Source organism: Capricornis sumatraensis, chromosome 1 (genome assembly GCF_032405125.1).
Source record: "Capricornis sumatraensis isolate serow.1 chromosome 1, serow.2, whole genome shotgun sequence".
NCBI classification, from domain to species: domain Eukaryota; kingdom Metazoa; phylum Chordata; class Mammalia; order Artiodactyla; family Bovidae; genus Capricornis; species Capricornis sumatraensis.
In genome coordinates, this window is record NC_091069.1 from 186,385,697 (window position 1) to 186,403,093 (window position 17,397).

The window sequence follows — 17,397 nt, forward strand, 5'->3', positions numbered from 1 at the left end:
GAAGCAGGGGATTCAGCTCTGCATGGGTTCTTGGAACCCAGAGTTCTTGCCTTGGCTCTGCTTCTAACCCATGCTGTGATCATGGATAAGATCCTTCACCTCAGCTATAAAGAGGTTTGGACTAGCCTTAATATTCTAGAATATATTCTAGTGGTTCTGAAATAATGTGATCCATATAAATCCTCCAGTAAGTTTTGTAAAAATACAAACTGACAGCAGCCATGCCCTCTCCCGCTACCCAGGTGATTTTAATGCAAGACTTGTAAGGACCACAGTTTTAGAGGACATCTGTGGCAAAAGTGATGGGAGGAGGCATAGTGACAGAAAGTAAAAGAGAAGGGAAGGAGGGGAGGAGGATTTCTTTTTGAATGGAGAGGTGGGACGTCAAGAAGTAGAGTGGGTCCCCAGCCAGCCCCAGCCCCAATTCATGAGCCTATATGAACTTTGAAGTGCTATTCCCTTCCCTTGTCCTAAATGACTCTGGTCCATTAAGCAGGCAGATGCATTCCCAAGGGGACACTCTCAGGGTGGGGCTCCCTTGAAGCAAATCCCAGGCGTAATTTTGGAGCGGAAAGTGCTTGTTTTAAATTTTCTTTTTAATAGGACATTGTGGCTGGAGTCAGAGACCAGTGTAGGAAAGAGGGGCATTTTTTGACTCCAACAAAAAGTTTCAACAGACGTTTACTGGTTGCCTATGCAGAAGTCCATAGGGAATTCAGACGGAAAAGACAAGGTCCAGACGTTAAAGAACTCAAATGCCAGCAGACACGTGTGCCACCGCCTCCAGCAGGTGGCTCCTGTGTGGTGCTGTGACTGAGGCCTTTGTGAAGCACTCAAGGAGCATTCTGAAGGAATCGGAGGACAAGGGGTAGAAAGGACAGGATGTTGCTTTGGAGACAAGAAGTTTTAGATTCCAACCCAGACTCCACCAGTTCAGCATGCCTGAACCATTGGCTCATCCTCATTTGGCCTGTTTCCAGCATTGTTGATTGTTCTGAGGACTAATTGAGATTCGGGTTCAATCCCTGGGTCGGGAAGTTCTCCTGGAGGAGGAAATGGCAACCCACTCCAGTATTCTTGCCTGGAAAATCCCATGGAAAAGAGGGGCCTGGCAGGCAACAGTCCATGGGGTCACAAGGAGTCAGACAGACATGACTGAGCACAACAACGGAGTTAATGTACACATCATACCTAAGGTGCACCAGGAATAAGCAAAAACTCAACAAAAGCTTGTTCATCTCCCCCATCCAACACCCTTTATAAGGAGAGGTTTTGGTCTCTCTTTCACACTTTTGGAAATTTTGGTAATAATTTTTTTTTCCCTAATGAGACACACACTTTTTATGGTAACAGAAGTGTTGGTAGAGCAGGGCAACTCATGTGATTGATGGTACTTTTATGTGACATATTAATATACAAAAGTATCAGGAAAAGAGGAATTTTTTCCTTCCTAATATGGCCTGGTTCTCCCACACACCGGTTCTCAGACACACCGGCATCTCTGCTTGTTCACTGAGTAGGTATTTATGGAGCACTTTTGTTCCAGGCATGTGCCAGGTCCTAGGAGAGATGCAAAGGCAAAAAGGACTGAGAAGTTGAGAGTCCCCAGGGAAAGGGGTTGAGACAGACAGGAAGTGTATGTGTGCAGTGAAGGAGACTTGCATGGGAACAGGAAGTGGGAATTATGGGGTGTGGTCCTGGCCCTGCCTCTGCCTGCTGCGGTGACTCCAAACAAGTCTTGCTCTGCTCTGATGCCATCTGTCAAATAAGGGTTTGGAACAGATGAATGCAAAGCTTGCTCAGGGAGCAGAATGTTATCATTGCCGCGAGCCAGGACTTATGGCTGTGCAAGTTCTCAGAATGGTACACATCCCACAATCCCAAGCTGTCCTTCACACTGACTGTACCTGCACTGTGCATTCTTAATCAATTCTGGTGGAGCAATTTCTGTGTTTCCTGCATAAACCATTTCTGCTTTGCTTGCTAATTTTTCTTTCTCTTCTTTTTCTCTCTCCCTTCTCTCTGCTTCCTTTCTCTGCACCTCCTAACCCCTCTTTGATCTTCATCATGGTGGCAGAAACGGAAATGGATGTGGAAAGCGAACCTGAGTCAGAGCAAGTGGCAGAGTGAATGCTGGGAACCCACACTGTGCAGACATCCAGGAATGGACCACTCACCAGACCCCGGGTCCCAGGGCTCCTCCATCCCTCCCCATCCTCCCAACACTCCATTTTCCATTTCAGTGCGGGTTAGAATGGATGCTGAACAAGGCAACACAGGCCCAAGCAGTTGAAACTGCCTCATGTATGAGAACAACTCTCCTTCTGAGAGTTCACCCATCATTTAAACATTATGCTGGAAAATAATGAAAAGACAATGGGGGATTTCTTTTTTAGCACTTCTATGTGGACTATACTCTTGTGAAAGGAAAAATGGCTTTGATTCTAGAGACACTTGATTTAATTTATATTCAAACGCTTAGGAGGACCAGGTCAAAGTGAGCCCTGATTTCTACTCCACATCTCAAGGTTAAATGGGCCGGAGTCACTTTGTGACTTTAATATTTGTACCTGTTGCTACTTTCTTAACAACCCTGAGTAAGCGAAGTTAACAATAACTCATATAATGTGGGTTTTTAGGAAACCTAGATCTAGTCTCACACCCAAAAGTTCTCTTCCACCTGTACCTAAAATGGGGCTAAAATCCCATCACTAGAAGATCTTTCCTCTGGGGCTTACAAAGTTTGCATTTCTGAAAACTTCCTAATTAAAGTTTTTCAAAAGATAGGCATCAGACTTGAAAACAGCAGTGTTCAGCTTTGGAGTCATGGGACGTCACTGGGTTATAAACAATGATGCAGAAGGGGCTGCAGAGGTTGGGAGTCTCTGCTTCAGCCTGAACAAAATCTAGGTAGACATATCAAAGAACCCTTGCATTACACTGTGCCTGCTTATTAGTTTATTCGCTGATTGAATGGCCTCTTGATGAGGGCAGAATCCTGCAAAGTTGGCCAAAGAAAGGTCCAGAGACTGAAGTGCCATTCTGGGTCAAGGGTGCCCCTGAGAGAGGAGCTGGGGCATTCACTAAAAATAATCATTAGTTGAATCGATATTTTTAACAGTACAAAGGATAACATGCCTTGCACTCAGTGTGATAGAGAGGATCATCATTTAGGTGGAAGATATGATATGAACCCAAATATTTATAATACCAGTAAACAAAAGATACATGCATCAGAGGGTGAAGAATAAAGGACCGTGCAAAGAAAAATGTGGAAGCAGCTGTATCCAATTAAAAGAATGAGAAAATACTTTCAAGAAGCAGCAATGTTTGATCAAGGTCGAAGGGTGGGCAGAGCATGAACCACAGGGTTTCCCCGAGTGGGAAAGCAGCAGCACAGTGAGGGGTCCTTGAAACTGGAGCACAAGGGCACCACGGGAGGGATGAAGATGGGACTGGGGTCTGGGTGGGCGGGGCTGGGCATTTCCGGATCTTGAGGGCCAGGTGAGCCAATTATGTGTGGTTGCCTAGGATGCCCCTAGACTGTGTCAAAGCATCTTCAGGATGTAGGCTCAAGAAAAACATGTCTGAAGGGAAATAAATGACAGCAAGAGTGAGAGTGAAGATAGGGTGTGGGTAGCAGAGCCTGACGCAGAGACGCAGGAGAAAGGGAGCCCGAGGGAATGGAGGGAGGAAGCGTATTTTGATTCCAGGGTGTGGAAGTGACCAGGTGCGCTTTAGAGAAGACGTCAAGACCCTTCCTCAAGCAAAGAAGATGGCTGTAATAGCAGCTTCATCAGTGAGCCAAGTGACTTCTCTGGAGGGAAGTGAAAGCAGGCCCTCAGTCCAGACAGTCTCTGCTAGTGCTGGACACGTACAGGCTCTCAGGGGCTTGAACACCTAGCCATGTCTAACACCAGCCCTGGAATTGCTCCACCTTGGAAGAAAAGTTATGACCAACCTAGATAGCATATTCAAAAGCAGAGATATTACTTTGCCGACTAAGGTCCATCTAGTCAAGGCTATGGTTTTTCCTGTGGTCACGCATGGATGTGAGAGTTGGACTGTGAAGAAGGCTGAGCGCCGAAGAATTGATGCTTTTGAACTGTGGTGTTGGAGAAGACTCTTGAGAGTCCCTCGGACTGCAAGGAGATCCAACCAGTCCATTCTGAAGGAGATCAGTCCTGGGTGTTCTTTGGAAGGAATGATGCTAAAGCTGAAGCTCCAGTAGTTTGGCCACCTCGTGCAAAGAGTTGACTCACTGGAAAAGGCTCTGATGCTGGGAGGGATTGGGGGCAGGAGGAGAAGGGGACGACAGAGGATGAGATGGCTAGATGGCATCACTGACTCGATGGAAGTGAGTCTGAGTGAACTCCAGGAGTTGGTGATAGATAGGGAGGCCTGGCATGCTGCGATTCATGGGGTTGCAAAGAGTCGGACACGACTGAGCCACTGAACTGAACTGAACTGAATACTAGATACTAGGTTTTGAAGATAATTTGGGCAAAATAAACTGCTAGACCTAAGTTAAGGGAGACAAGGCTCATACAAAGATCCAGACACTAATCAATGATATTTCCTAAAAAAGGAAGAAAAAGCTGCTTTGAGACTCATCAGGAAAATACTTGTAAAATTGTTTACAGGTTTAGATAGTAAATATTATTGCCTCTTGCTGTCGTAGTGCTGACCCTTACACACTTCCCCCACCCCCGCCCCCCCAAAATAGAAGGGTATCTCTACTTTTGGGCAATCAAAATAAATGGTAGCGATTCATCCAAGGGGATTGGAGGCTAGGAAACACCACTAACCAGTTCTCTGGGTGTGTTTGCCTTTCTTGTGGATAGGAGGTACCTACCTGCATTTATTCCCATCCTTCATCCCTCTCCTCCATGCTGGAGGCTCTTAAGATCAACTATGTTTTAAGCTAGATAACACTCTATTTAATAAAAAAGATAAATTTCAAATTCTAAAATTAAAAATCACAATTTCTGAGTAGCATCTCATGGGTAAATTGCCCCTGTTTCTGTTTTCCAAGGTGAGCAGGTAAAATTCAGGAGGAAGGAAACTGGCTTTAGAATGTGATCCTCTGACATCAGACAGCTAATGTCCAGCCTTACCAGAATATTGATTATAGGCCATTTTTTACTAGAAAACAGATTCTAATAACTGTCCATCTGGTTTACTTAAAAAAAGCACTGAGTTTAAGATCAGGTCTAGTTCTCTGATTCACTGTGTGACCTTAGACCAGTCAAGTCTCCTCTCTGGCTCATCTGTAAGTAAAGATGATGTTCTAGATTGCCTAACTTCAGATTCCATTCCCCCCGGGAAGTTCTGAGCCCCTGGCATTCTTCAGTTCTGACAGAGGCTGTTTGGCCTAAGATTATGATTTCCTTAGAAATGAGCATCACCCCATAACAAGGCCCCTTGAAGAGATATTGACAGATTGGCTCTGCAGCCCCTGTCCTGGCTCCTGGCAGACTCATGCTGGCAACTCCCAAGACTTGCCTGGTCTGGCAAGTTCTCCTAAGACCACCTCTGAGGAGCAGGTATCTGTGGTCTTGTCCTTCAGCCAGCCCCCCAGGAGCAGCCACCCACAACCAGAGAAAATGTGCAGGTGAAGATGAAAGTTTGGTTCATCCTAGCTGCCCCCATCCTGCCTTCTGTGCCTGTGGGGAGCCAGCAGGGTGGGGCTGTGCAGGCATGCAGAAGTTGAGTTTTTGTTTGTTTTTGTTTTTTCTTAAATGCCAAGCTTCAAAGTGAACACAGTAACTGCTCTTACTCAGCATGTGGTTGGGGCTGGAAGAAGTGAAGTTTCTTTAGTTTATATGAGCCAGAATTTTCTCACTGAGCCACGGGTTTCATATTTGGACAAAAGAGGATAAGAGGATTGCACAATAGTACTGGAAGTTAAGGAGAGGGCCCTGGTGGGGAAAAGTCTAGGATCTGCTTGAATCTCAGCAGACCAGCCCCTGCCCTGGAATTGACACCAGACCAGGTGAGCTGACCACCCAGCAGGACTATCACAGATGGGAGAGAGCCCCAAATGCAAGGCTGTAACATTGCTCTCTGGAGGCAACCTGCACATCATATGAGACAGACCCACGAAGTTGCCCCAAGAAGAAGGGGCAAGGCCAACTGAGGGGTCTGCTCTCTTCCCCTCAGTTGTGGACTGTGGAGCCCCGGCAGAGCTGGAAAACGGAGTGGTCACCTTCTCCACCAGGAACAACCTCACCACATACAAGTCTGAGATCAGATATTCCTGCCAGAGGCCCTACTACAAGATGCTACACAATACCACAGGTGAGCCTTGCGTGCTTTCCCAGCCCACTCCCTCCTCACACTTTGGGCTCAGGGTGATGGACAGCCAGTCTGCTGGCCATCGTTTGAGAGGAACTGGGAGGAGAAACCCTTGGAGATGTGCCTCACCTCTCCCTGCCTCAGGCCTGCACCCCGAGAGTTAAGCTTCATGACACCCCAGCAGCATGACATACTGCTGGGACCTATATGACATACCCACACAGACACACTCACAGCCCCCCGCAATGAAGGAACCCTCAAAAAGATGTGAAGGCCAATCAGTTCTGCCTCCACCACAGACGAGAACCAAGAAAATGCTCCGAATTTCCCAGAGCCTCCAAGTCCTCTCTTTCGAAGAGGAATCGTGGCAGAGCTTGCAGAGCTCACAGGGCTAGTGTAAGCCTCATGAGATGGTGGGCACGACTGCGGTTTATGGAAGGGTTTATTAAGTGGGGAAGCAGGGGCGGGGCCAGTGAGCCACCCAGAGCTGTGTGACTAATGAGAAGTGCCCTCCCCAGGGTCTGGGCGGGGCCCCCACAGGCAGGAGTTAGATTGCTCAGAGGCTTAGACACCATACTGAAGAGCATGCCATTTATTTTAGAGGCCAATGGGGAGCTATTGTGATTTTGAGCCGAGACAGGACCAGATCAGATTCCCATTTTAGAAAGATGCTTCAAGTTGCAGACCAGACTGGCTCAGAGAGAACAGCATCAGAAAGACTCTTTGGAAGACTTGCAGTGATTCACAGTGGAGAAGCTAAGAGCTCAAATCTATTTTCCATGTGCTAAGAATCAACCACATTCTCCTTTTTCTTCAACCTTTATTCCCTCACCCAGGTGTATATACCTGTTCTGCCCAAGGAATCTGGATGAATGAAGTCCTGGGGAGAAGCCAGCCCACCTGCCTGCCAGGTACCTTGCTCTCAAGTTCTCTGCCTCAAGGTCCCATGCAAGGCACTGGGTCCACGGGTGCTCTGGCTGTTAATGGGGTAAGGGGTAGGGGGCATGATGCTTTGATTGCTTTTGAAGAGATATCTTTAGATGGTCAAAGGTCAGAAAAGCCTAGCCTCACATCTTCTCGAACAAACCAGCCTCTATGTTCAACCTGTTCTATCACAACAGGACACTTCTTGCCTCCTCTCTCTGCCATTCTGCTCTCTTCCTGCCAGGCTTCTCATCTCACACAGTTGGTATTTGTATCAGCTGTGCACCAGGAAAAGTGAGAAAGTGGGCACCTGCTCCTCAAGCACTCACTGTGTGGTAGTGAAGTGAAGTCACTTGGTCATGTCCGACTCTTCCTGACCCCATGGACAGTAGCCAACCAGCCTCCTCCGTCCATGGGATTTTCCAGGCAAGAATACTGGAGTGGGTTGCCATTTCTTTCTCCAGGGGATCTTCCCGACCCAGGGATCGAACCCAGGTCTCCCACATTGTAGGCAGATGCTTTACTGTCTAAGCCACCAGGGGGTAGAGGAGGTGGAAATCAGACAAGCACTAAATAACCATAGGACATAGGAACAAATTCTCCCAAAAAGCAGTATGCTCAAGTCTTAGTGACTGCTGTCTCCCCTGAGCTTACTTACTGACCCTACTTTAAAATGAACAAAGAGTTTTGTGGTAACAGGAAGTGTCCCTGTGCATATAGATTTGGGGGCTATTCTATGGATATTTGCATTGGTATTAAACAGATGAATGGTTTACATCATAATGATCAATGCACATATTCAAATTGACTTAGAATATTATAGCCCTAGATGCACACTCTAGGGTTAAATAAACAACCCTCCAAAAATTAAATATTCACAACACAGAAATTTACACTTCAAAAATAAATAAGAATAGTGATTCAATCAATAGTGATTGAAAGATATAATCATTCAAGAGAAGCAGCGTTGATTTCATCATTTGGTCGAACAGCAGTTGCTTTGCCATATGGTTCAGGGTTGAATGGCATTCATATTTTACTGAATTAGAGTGTTGGGTAAACTGAGATAGTATATTATTTGAATGGTACATTTTAGTAACCTTCAATAGTGACTCAGTAGATTTCTAGATTTAGGTATTAAAATGGAAAGGCTATGGAGCCGTCTACCAGACCTGAAGAAAGTTTTAGCATTTGGGCATCAGCTTTGGCCATCACAACGGCTACAAGATCTCAGAGAAGGAAGACATTCCTACATGTGGTTGTCTGGGAGCAGAGAAATGAGGATGGGTTCGGAAGACTTCACTTAAGAGTGCTTTCAATCTAAGCAAGAATTCAAAGAATTCATGAGGATCTGGAAGAAGGAAAAGGTCAACCCATCCACACTCTGCTGGCCCCCATCATCTCAGGTAGGCTTAGCCAGGAGCACACCTAAGGGCCACAGCTGGGGAAGCCTTGGAGAAAATGGGGAATGGTACAGCTGTGGCAAACTTGAGATCAAATCCCCATTTTGCTAATACTATGTGCACTGCTAATACTATGGCAGTGTAGGTAGGTTCCATCCTGGGCAGTCCTGTTGTGATGTCTAGAAGTGGGTGAGGCACTACGCTGGGAGTCAAGGGCCCAGCTTCCAGTCCTGGTGTTGCCTTTTCCTGATCTCCATCTTTGGTAAGTCATCTGACCTCTCCGGGGCTAGGATTTCATACCTCAGAAGTGGGGGAGCAGAATCAGGTGATCCATGGCGCTCTATGACTCTCGATGGTCATCACCCTCTAGATTCAGACAAAGCACGTTGGACATGAGTCTTGAAATTCTGGCAACACCTAGTCCTGAGCAGAACATGGTGTATCGTTGAACCAGGCCAGAAAATTCCAAATTCCCTTCTAAAACACTAAGATTGAATGCAGAGACAAGCCAGAATAGAGAAAGCCATTTCAACTGGCATCATCATATCCACCTTTCCAAGGAAACTATTAAGCAAATATTATTTTCCTCTTATATTACACTGAGAGAATGAAGGACCAAGAGGGTATAATGACTTAACCAAGGTTACCTGTGAAAAGTTAGAGGCAAAACTGGAAGGTGGACTCAAGACTTTTGGTGTCAACACAAGCAATGCTGAGCCACTCTTGACTCTGCCGTCCTCAGGAACCCAGGATTCCAGAACATCACAATTTTGTTTTTAGGGCCCTCCCTCAGTACCTCCAGTCTTCTAGGGCCCAAATCTGATTTCAGCACAGCTGAAGCGCTAGTATTTCCAGTCAAGTCTTCTGTCCCAGGAAAGACTGGATGGAGAACAGTAGCAGATGAAAAGAGTGGCCCCATTTCAATGAGCACTCTCGAAGGCTCGTGGCATCATTCAACATCTTGAAAGGACAAGAGCATATAAAGAAGAAAAAAAGACTTCAGTGGAAAAAATGAAGCTAGAATCCAAAGAAACAGGCTCCACTCCTGGCTCTGTCACTAATGACTTTGAATATGTCTCTTGCATTCCCTGAACCTCAATTTCGCCGTCAGTAAATTAGCCGTTCTCCAAGCTTCCCCAGCTTGGAGAGATTCTGTGACCTGAGGCATGCCACTGGCACCTTGGTTGGAAAAAGGCACCGTTCAGTGCTGGCTTTGTTCTGACCATGGATTGAGCCACAGGCATGTCCCTCATCAGATGCGGGCCTTGCAGCACTCAATAAGTTGCTGCACAGGGCTAGTCACAGACAAGCCTTGAGAAATCACTCTGTAGGCTGCTGCTTATAATTAGGATTCTGGCCTTCAACTCTGAAAGGCTTGGCCACAGCCAGTTAGCAAAACCCAGATCACATCTGGCCTGGGGTGAACAGCAGGGTGCCTTAGACTCACATAAAACATCCGGAAGAAGAGCATCTGAAAAGCATTAGGTTGCTGGAAGCCTGACCTCTCAAAGTTGCCAAGACAACTCAAATGCTCCTTGGTCTTTAAAGGATTACTGAAAGTATCCAGGGCCAAGGGGTGTAGCCCTGGCAATTTGCAACCAAGAGGTCAATGCTCACACCAGGCTTACCTACCAGACCTAAGCACTCTGCTGGGAGGGGCCCTTGTGAGCTTGTTCTTAGCCAGCAGGGGACTGGTACTGAAGACCCTCTGCTCATGGGCCAAAGGCGTTTGGCTGCAGGAGACTGGTGGTGCATGTGCATGCTCGGGGTACAGCTCGGTGGAATGAAGTTTGATCAGACCTTTCTTCTTCCCCTGAAGGTACTACTGGGTTCCTGGGTGCAATGATGGATGGCTCAGAGCAGAGCCCATGCATCATTGCTTGTAGATTATGCCACCTTTCTCTAAGCTTGGATGCCCTGGCCATCCCTTCACAGCATGTGTCCCAAAGGCCAGAGAAGAAAAGGATACAGGGCATGAGACCATGCTCTTCATATGTAATGAGGCATTGTGGAATACAGGATAAGACATTCGTCTTAGAATCTAGTTAAGCCCCTGCTTAACAGCAATGTGACCTTGGGTCAGTCACTTACCCTCTGGACAGTTTTATTCACCTATAAAGTGAGAGTGGCCAGGGCAAATGAAATAAAAATCAAAGGAATTTGTAATTTAAAGGATCCTTGAAGATCATTTTGACCAACAGTCTCATCTAGCAGATCAAAAAGTGAAATCCAGGGAAGGAAATTTACTTACCAGAGTCACACAGGACAGAGGGGAGAAAAGCCAGATCAAGACCCCAAGTGTCTTGTTTTCCACTCCAGTGTTTGCTGTGACCTGATAGACAGTCTTTTAATCTGTCTCTCAAAGCCATTGACCTGTGGTTTTCAGAAGTTTTCCAAGTGCCCATAGCATGGACCACATCTGGGTTCTGAGATGCCTTTTCTAGAGAAGAAAGGGGCAAAGGGGACTGCTGCTAGAGATAGCCCTGGTTAAAGATGATCCAGACCGCAGGTGGTCTTGGCTGGAAGGGTTCAGGATGGGGAAGGCCCACAAGTAACCTGGTCTGGTCCATAGAGGGTCCTGGCTACAGAAGTGTCAGACTACAGAGGAGCCAGGCTAGAAAGACTTAGGTCAAAAATGACCCCATTCAGAGCTTTCCCAGGCCAGCATGGCCCCCAGACGTAGGCCAGGGTCCACGGTGGCATAATCTACAGTGGGTGAGATGTGCATTTCTTTAAGAGGCTCTTTGCACCTGGCTGACCTGACCAGTCTCCTTTTCTCCTTCCGCCCCCTCCTTCTCCTTACAGTGTGCGGTCAGCCCTCGCGCTCGCTGCCAAACCTGGTCAAGCGGATCATTGGTGGCCGCAATGCCGAGCCCGGCCTCTTCCCGTGGCAGGCCCTGATTGTGGTGGAGGACACCTCGAGGGTGCCCAATGACAAGTGGTTCGGGAGCGGGGCCCTGCTCTCCGAGTCCTGGATCCTCACGGCCGCCCACGTGCTGCGCTCCCAGCGCAGAGACAATACAGTGACACCTGTCTCCAAGGAGCACGTCACCGTCCACCTGGGCCTGCACGACGTGCGGGACAAATCCGGGGCTGTCAATAGCTCGGCGGCCCGAGTGGTGCTGCACCCAGACTTCAACATCCAGAGTTACAACCATGACATCGCCCTGGTGCAGCTGCGGGAGCCCGTGCCCCTGGGGCCTCGCATCCTCCCCGTCTGCCTGCCGCCGCCCGAGCCCGCAGGCCCGGCACCCCACGTGCTGGGGCTGGTAGCCGGCTGGGGCATCTCCAACCCAAACGTGACGGTGGACGAGATCATCGGCAGCGGCACGCGGACCTTGTCGGACGTCCTGCAGTATGTCAAACTACCCGTGGTGCCCCACGCCGAGTGCAAGACCAGCTACGAGTCCCGGTCGGGCAACTACAGCGTCACCGAGAACATGTTCTGTGCCGGCTACTATGAAGGCGGCAAGGACACGTGCCTAGGAGACAGCGGTGGCGCCTTTGTCATCCTCGATGATGCCAGCCAGCGCTGGGTGGCCCAAGGCCTGGTGTCCTGGGGAGGCCCTGAAGAATGTGGCAGCAAGCAGGTGTATGGGGTCTACACCAAAGTCTCCAACTATGTGGACTGGGTGTGGGAGCAGATGGGTTCCCCGCAGGGCCTGGGCGAGCTGCAGGTGGAGCGGTGAGTGCCACACTCCAGCCTGCCAACCGCCCTGCCCAGCCCCAGCAAGACTGCACCACACCCCACTAATGACAACACACTCCACTGTTACTCACAAGACCAAGGCATGGACACGCTGTTCCCACCCTCCCAAGATGGCTCCTGGCTCCCTGAGAGGCAGCAATGTGTACAGGAAAAGGCCCTACATAGGAAACCTGGGTCCCTGGCCCTGGGGCAAGTCCCTTTCCCTCTCTGGGCTTCACTCTCCCGCAGGACGGGGAGGGAGCTAGACTCAGGCCAGTGCCCAGACTCCTCTCCTGGAATGCCCAACCCAAGGGCCTCATTCACTCCTAGTTGTTCATCAGACCCAGTGGCCCCACCGTTGGTGTAACTGAGCTTGGACCTGACTGTGAGAAAATGTTTCCTTGCCTAGAGCTGAGTCCATATATTTTCCCTACTCTGCCCTCTGGGTCTAGACCCTTTTCTAGCAGAAAAGCCCTCAGATTTGAGGAGACAGGGAAGACAACCCAGAGGCCTCTCTCTCTAAATATAAGGCCGTGTAGTACTGTCATCCCTGGGTTTTCTCTCCCCAAAGCTTCTTACAGTCCAAGCCTTATCCCTTCTGTACCCTGTTAAAGGATTCTCAAAGGACAAAGAGAAAGCTGGGAAACTCTGTGATGACCAGGGGGAGGAGAAGAGCAGTGGGAAGCTTTCCAACCCCATTAAATTCGTATCATCAACGCAGAACACTTACTGGGTACATCCACAGCTGACTCTCCAGACAAGCGCGAAGCAAGCTTCCGGTCTTGAAATGTGTCACCTGAAAGGGCTACCCGAGCCCCAGCCCTAGATGTGGAGACTCAACCCGATTGCTTGGAGAAAGAGAAGGCTCACACCATGCTGCTGTGCCTCTGGGCAGGGAAACGGAAGAAGGGGGGATTATATGAGTGACCTCCTCCCACCAGACCCCCTTCCCCCCACAGCATGCCTGCAGTCTGAGCTCTACAGAGAGCCCACCTCGCATGAATGTTCTGAGGGACCCACTCCTCCAGCTTCCAGAAGCCAAGTCAAGAGAAGCAGGGTCTTCCCCAAGAAAGGCAGTAAGAGGAGACGGAGAGCCCAGAGTCCTGGGTTCAAGCCGCAGCTCTGCCCCCAGACTGGCTTGTAACTTTTGACAAATTGCTTTCCCTCCCTGGGCCTCAGTTTCCCCATTTGTAAAAGGAAGGCATCGGATCCCCCTCAGGGTCCTACCAGCTCCAGCGTTCACTGCTTCCAATGCCAGCAACCTCTCCCTGGCTATCCCCAGCCTGCCCGTCCTCCTCCCTGGGGTTTGCTCTCCTGGGGACTCCCCAGCAGAGACAGAAGCCTTGAGAAGGATTCCAGGAGAGCAGTTGGGAAGCATCTGCTTTTCCAGCTGGGTCCTGACAGCACACTCCTGTGTCTGTGAGCGGTGCGTGTAGAGGATGCTATACTTTGCATATTTATATCACAAGCTTCACTCCTCTGTAAGGTGCCTCTGCGATGTTTCCTCCATCAGGGGACCAAAATGGAAATAAATCCTCTGTGGCTAACCAACAGCCTTTGTTTGGGGGTTTGGTTATTGCTGATGTTTGTTCGTTTTGACCTTTTGAAGAAAATCTGACCCTTCATTAAGCCACAATCTCTCTCACCGTGGAAAGGGTACAGTTTTTGTCACCTGGACATTATCCAAGAAAGGGTGACGAGAAATGGAGTTGGTTATGGACATGTGTCCTCTCAAAGGCTACCTCTTCCATCATAGAAGTGCCTGCTATTTAAGTCCTTCAGTTCAAAGTGCCCAGATAAGCATAGAAAGCAAGATCGTGTGTACCCAAGTCTCACGCAGGCAAGGGGAGTTCAATGTCATGAGAGGAGCGGAGATCATAGTATTACGGGAATTTGAGGAGGGGGGGGTTCACACAGCTAAAAGGGGTCTGGGTAACTTTTCAAAGGGGTTACAAAGAATACACTTGGGAGATGGGAGGGCAGGGCAGAGGGGACAAAGGTCAAGTAGAAAAGTGTGCCCCGAGTGGATGGGAACAGAGGGTGTAGGGGAGAGTGGACAGTCTTGAACGTCATCCTTGTGTTAGTCCTGTAGCCAGTGACTGCCTAATTTGGGGCATATCAGAATCACTTGTGTTTATTAGGAATGCAGGTTCCTAGGTCTCACCAATGGGAGGTTCTGAATCAATAGGCTGAGTGTGGGCAGCAGGCTGTGGAAAGTGGAGGGGGTGGAGGGAGGTACCAACCTAGAGAGTGATAGGGAAGTCACTGCAACCATTCTGGAGAGAGGCGGTGCAAACACCAGACCAAGGAAGGGCGTGACACTGCAGATGTGGGGGTGGAGTCTGAAAGCATTCAAGTAGTGTAGTGGGTAGAGCTTGGTGCAGAGGCATTGCGTGAAATAGTGCAGACAGGAGATGTGGCGGAACACAAGCTAATATGTTAGTGAGGGCTCCCATGTCATACACTCATAGTTTGTGTTTGGGGTTTGTATCATATTGAAACTGTCATGCTTTTTATACTACTGAGAACTGAAAGAATCCTACATTATACCTTACACTTTATATGCAGCTGGTTTCAGGGACTATCAGTCTTGTGTTCCATCACATCCTCTAGGTTTTTGGATTTATATGGTTGATGTATTGAGACACTGAATTGTCATGGGGTTGCATGAAGAGCACACTGTGACATTACTCTGCTTCTCCTGGTGATTTTTTTTTTACCAGTGGCTGATTAAAGATGGTGGCTGAAGAAAAGGGAGGCAACAAAGACACTGTCTGTGCAGACATTAACAGACATCTGGGGATGTCAGACAAAGGGGAGATGGCTGGTGAAGGATGGAGACCAGGACTTGGTTTTGCTATGTTTGAGGAGTTTATGAGCAATCCAGTTGGAGATGTAGAAAGGAGGAGTCCAGAGGAGAAGGCAGATTAGAGACACTGATTCACCAGGGTCTAAGTGGTGTGATGGCATGGGAAGAAGTGGCATCATCCACTGGAAAGGAAAAGAAAAGACGAGGGGGCTGAGGACTAAAGAAGGGAAACACCAGCATGGATTGCATGGAGAGAAAAAGAAGAACCCCAAGAAAGAGAAAAGGGAAATCAGAAACACAGAAAGAAAAGAGCTTCAGAAGCCAAGGAGAGAAAGTATCCAGAAGAAAAAGGTGATCAACAATGCAAATGAGCCGGGACAGTCCAGAGGACACGTGCAGGCTGGATGTTCCTAGGCACCGGGACCATCAACTTCCAGCAAGTCTGGAAGAGGATCCAGGGAACAGACCCATGCTCATGTTTAAGTCCCTAGCCCTTCCTCCCCCTTCCTTTATGCTGCATGTCCCTAATCCTCCTCCCCTTCCTCCTCAATAGCCTCTTCTTTCTTTCCCACTTTTCTCTTCCTCGCTCTCTCCCTACCTCTCCCTCCCATTGTCTCCCTCCTTCTCTCTTTCTCTCTCCAGCTTCTCCTAGGTTTTTTATCTCTTTCCTGAGGCAGCCTCTCTGGAACGTCTTTGCCCAGTTCTCCAGGTTTTGCTTCCTTGAAACCAATCCATACAAACCTCTTCTTCTTGTCTGGCTCTTCAAATGAGTTTGTATTTTCAGACTTTGGTTTCTGTTTTGCTCTTTCATGAGTCAAAGCTGTATCTAGCCTCACCTAAAACAACAGATGCTCCAGCTTTAACAGCGGGCAGCTACAAGGTGAGGAGAATTCTTAGAGACGAAGAATACATGAGAGAAAATTTCAGAAAGAGTGTCCTCTTATACGTGTAAATATCACCACTGAAGTTCCAGTTATGGGTCTGGAGCCATTCTGTCTCCATGTATGATTACAAATCTATCAGATTGTCACATGGCCACTTTATGTCCAAGTTTGTGCGAACCATGGTGCTTTGTTCTTTTGAGTCCACCTCCGAAGGACAGGGAAGGATGTGGATACTGAGTGTCAATTTTCTTTCCAGAAGCTTGACTATGGAAGAAAGGACAGGGAGAGACTATGGAATGGATGAGAAGCTGAGAAAGTGGAAAATTCAATTTTTAGCATGAAAAGTCTTGATCATGTTTTGGAGGCATAAAGAAAGGAGAAATGCAAGATAGAGGAGAAGGGCATGAACCCTCAAAACCAGGTCCCCAAGAGTTTGGAAGTGAGGGGATCCAGAGCCCAGAATCAGTTCTGAAGAGATGTTTAGAGAGCGAGTAGAGACAAAGGAGGATGGTTTCTCGTGGCCTTTGTGTTTGTTGAAACTTTTTCTACAAACTTTCCATAACGTGACGGTTGGCAGGTCTGGGCTTATAGTCTGTAGTCTAGCAACCCCCACTGAGAAGGACCTTCTAGCAAAACTCCCAAGGCAGGCTTTTGTCGGCCTGTCCAGTGTTACATTCCCATCTCTGAGATCACTGTGACCAGAGTGTAAGAGGCTTTCACTAGTCGAGGCATGGTCACATTCCTGCCCCTAGAACCAGAGCGAAGATCGTTGCAACTCAGGCTAAAGGGACAAGAAATGGGGAAAGACAGGACCCCAGAGGGAACTTCGGGTGCTATTACTGAAAGGGGCAAGGATGCTGGGAAATCAAAAATAACAGATATTCCTAATAGAGGGAGATGAGCTAGCAGCTTTTGCAAAGGGCAAGGTGGAGCCCAGAGTGTGACCTGTCCTCCTTCCCTTGGCTGCAGTGTGTGGGATCCCCAAGTTCTCCCGGAATCTGTTGGCCAGGATCATCAATGGACGCCCCGCCCAGAAGGGCACCACCCCCTGGATTGCCATGCTGTCACACCTGAATGGGCAGCCCTTCTGTGGGGGCTCCCTTCTAGGTAAGGAGAGGTGGAAGGGGTGGGGGATCCGGCATTAGAGGGTGGGGTAGAGGAAAGGGACCTGGCCCTCTTCTTGGAGACTGACAAGGTTTCTTCACTGAGAAGCTTCCACTCCAGCAGCAGGGCCCAGAAGCACAATGTGGTGGAAAGAGCCCTTAGCTGGAGCAGGGAGACACTTGCTCTGCTCCAGCTGGGTCCTTCAGGCAACGTTTCCTGAGCCCTGGTCACTCTCTGGCACTGAGAAGGGTCAGGGAGTCAGAGCCTTAAACATAGACTACAACACAA

At 48.6% G+C, this 17,397-nt stretch overlaps 1 protein-coding gene across 2 annotated transcripts in view; it reads left to right on the top strand.

The window, feature by feature from the left end:
- Window positions 1-16,993, top strand: part of MASP1 (MBL associated serine protease 1) — a 54,136-nt gene extending 37,143 nt beyond the window's left edge. Inside the window, exons 9-12 of one of the 2 annotated variants that reach the window (XR_011144432.1) lie at window positions 6,163-6,300; window positions 7,134-7,208; window positions 11,430-13,738; window positions 16,975-16,993. Coding sequence is in view for 1 of the 2 variants with exons in the window: in XM_068965377.1 (XP_068821478.1) it covers window positions 6,163-6,300; window positions 7,134-7,208; window positions 11,430-12,313 (1,097 nt within the window). In the remaining variant the exon portion in view is untranslated. Of the gene's footprint in view, window positions 1-6,162; window positions 6,301-7,133; window positions 7,209-11,429; window positions 13,850-16,974 lie in introns of those variants that run through there. The other variant, XM_068965377.1, reaches the window with a different exon arrangement.
- The last annotated feature ends 404 nt before the right edge of the window (window positions 16,994-17,397 follow it).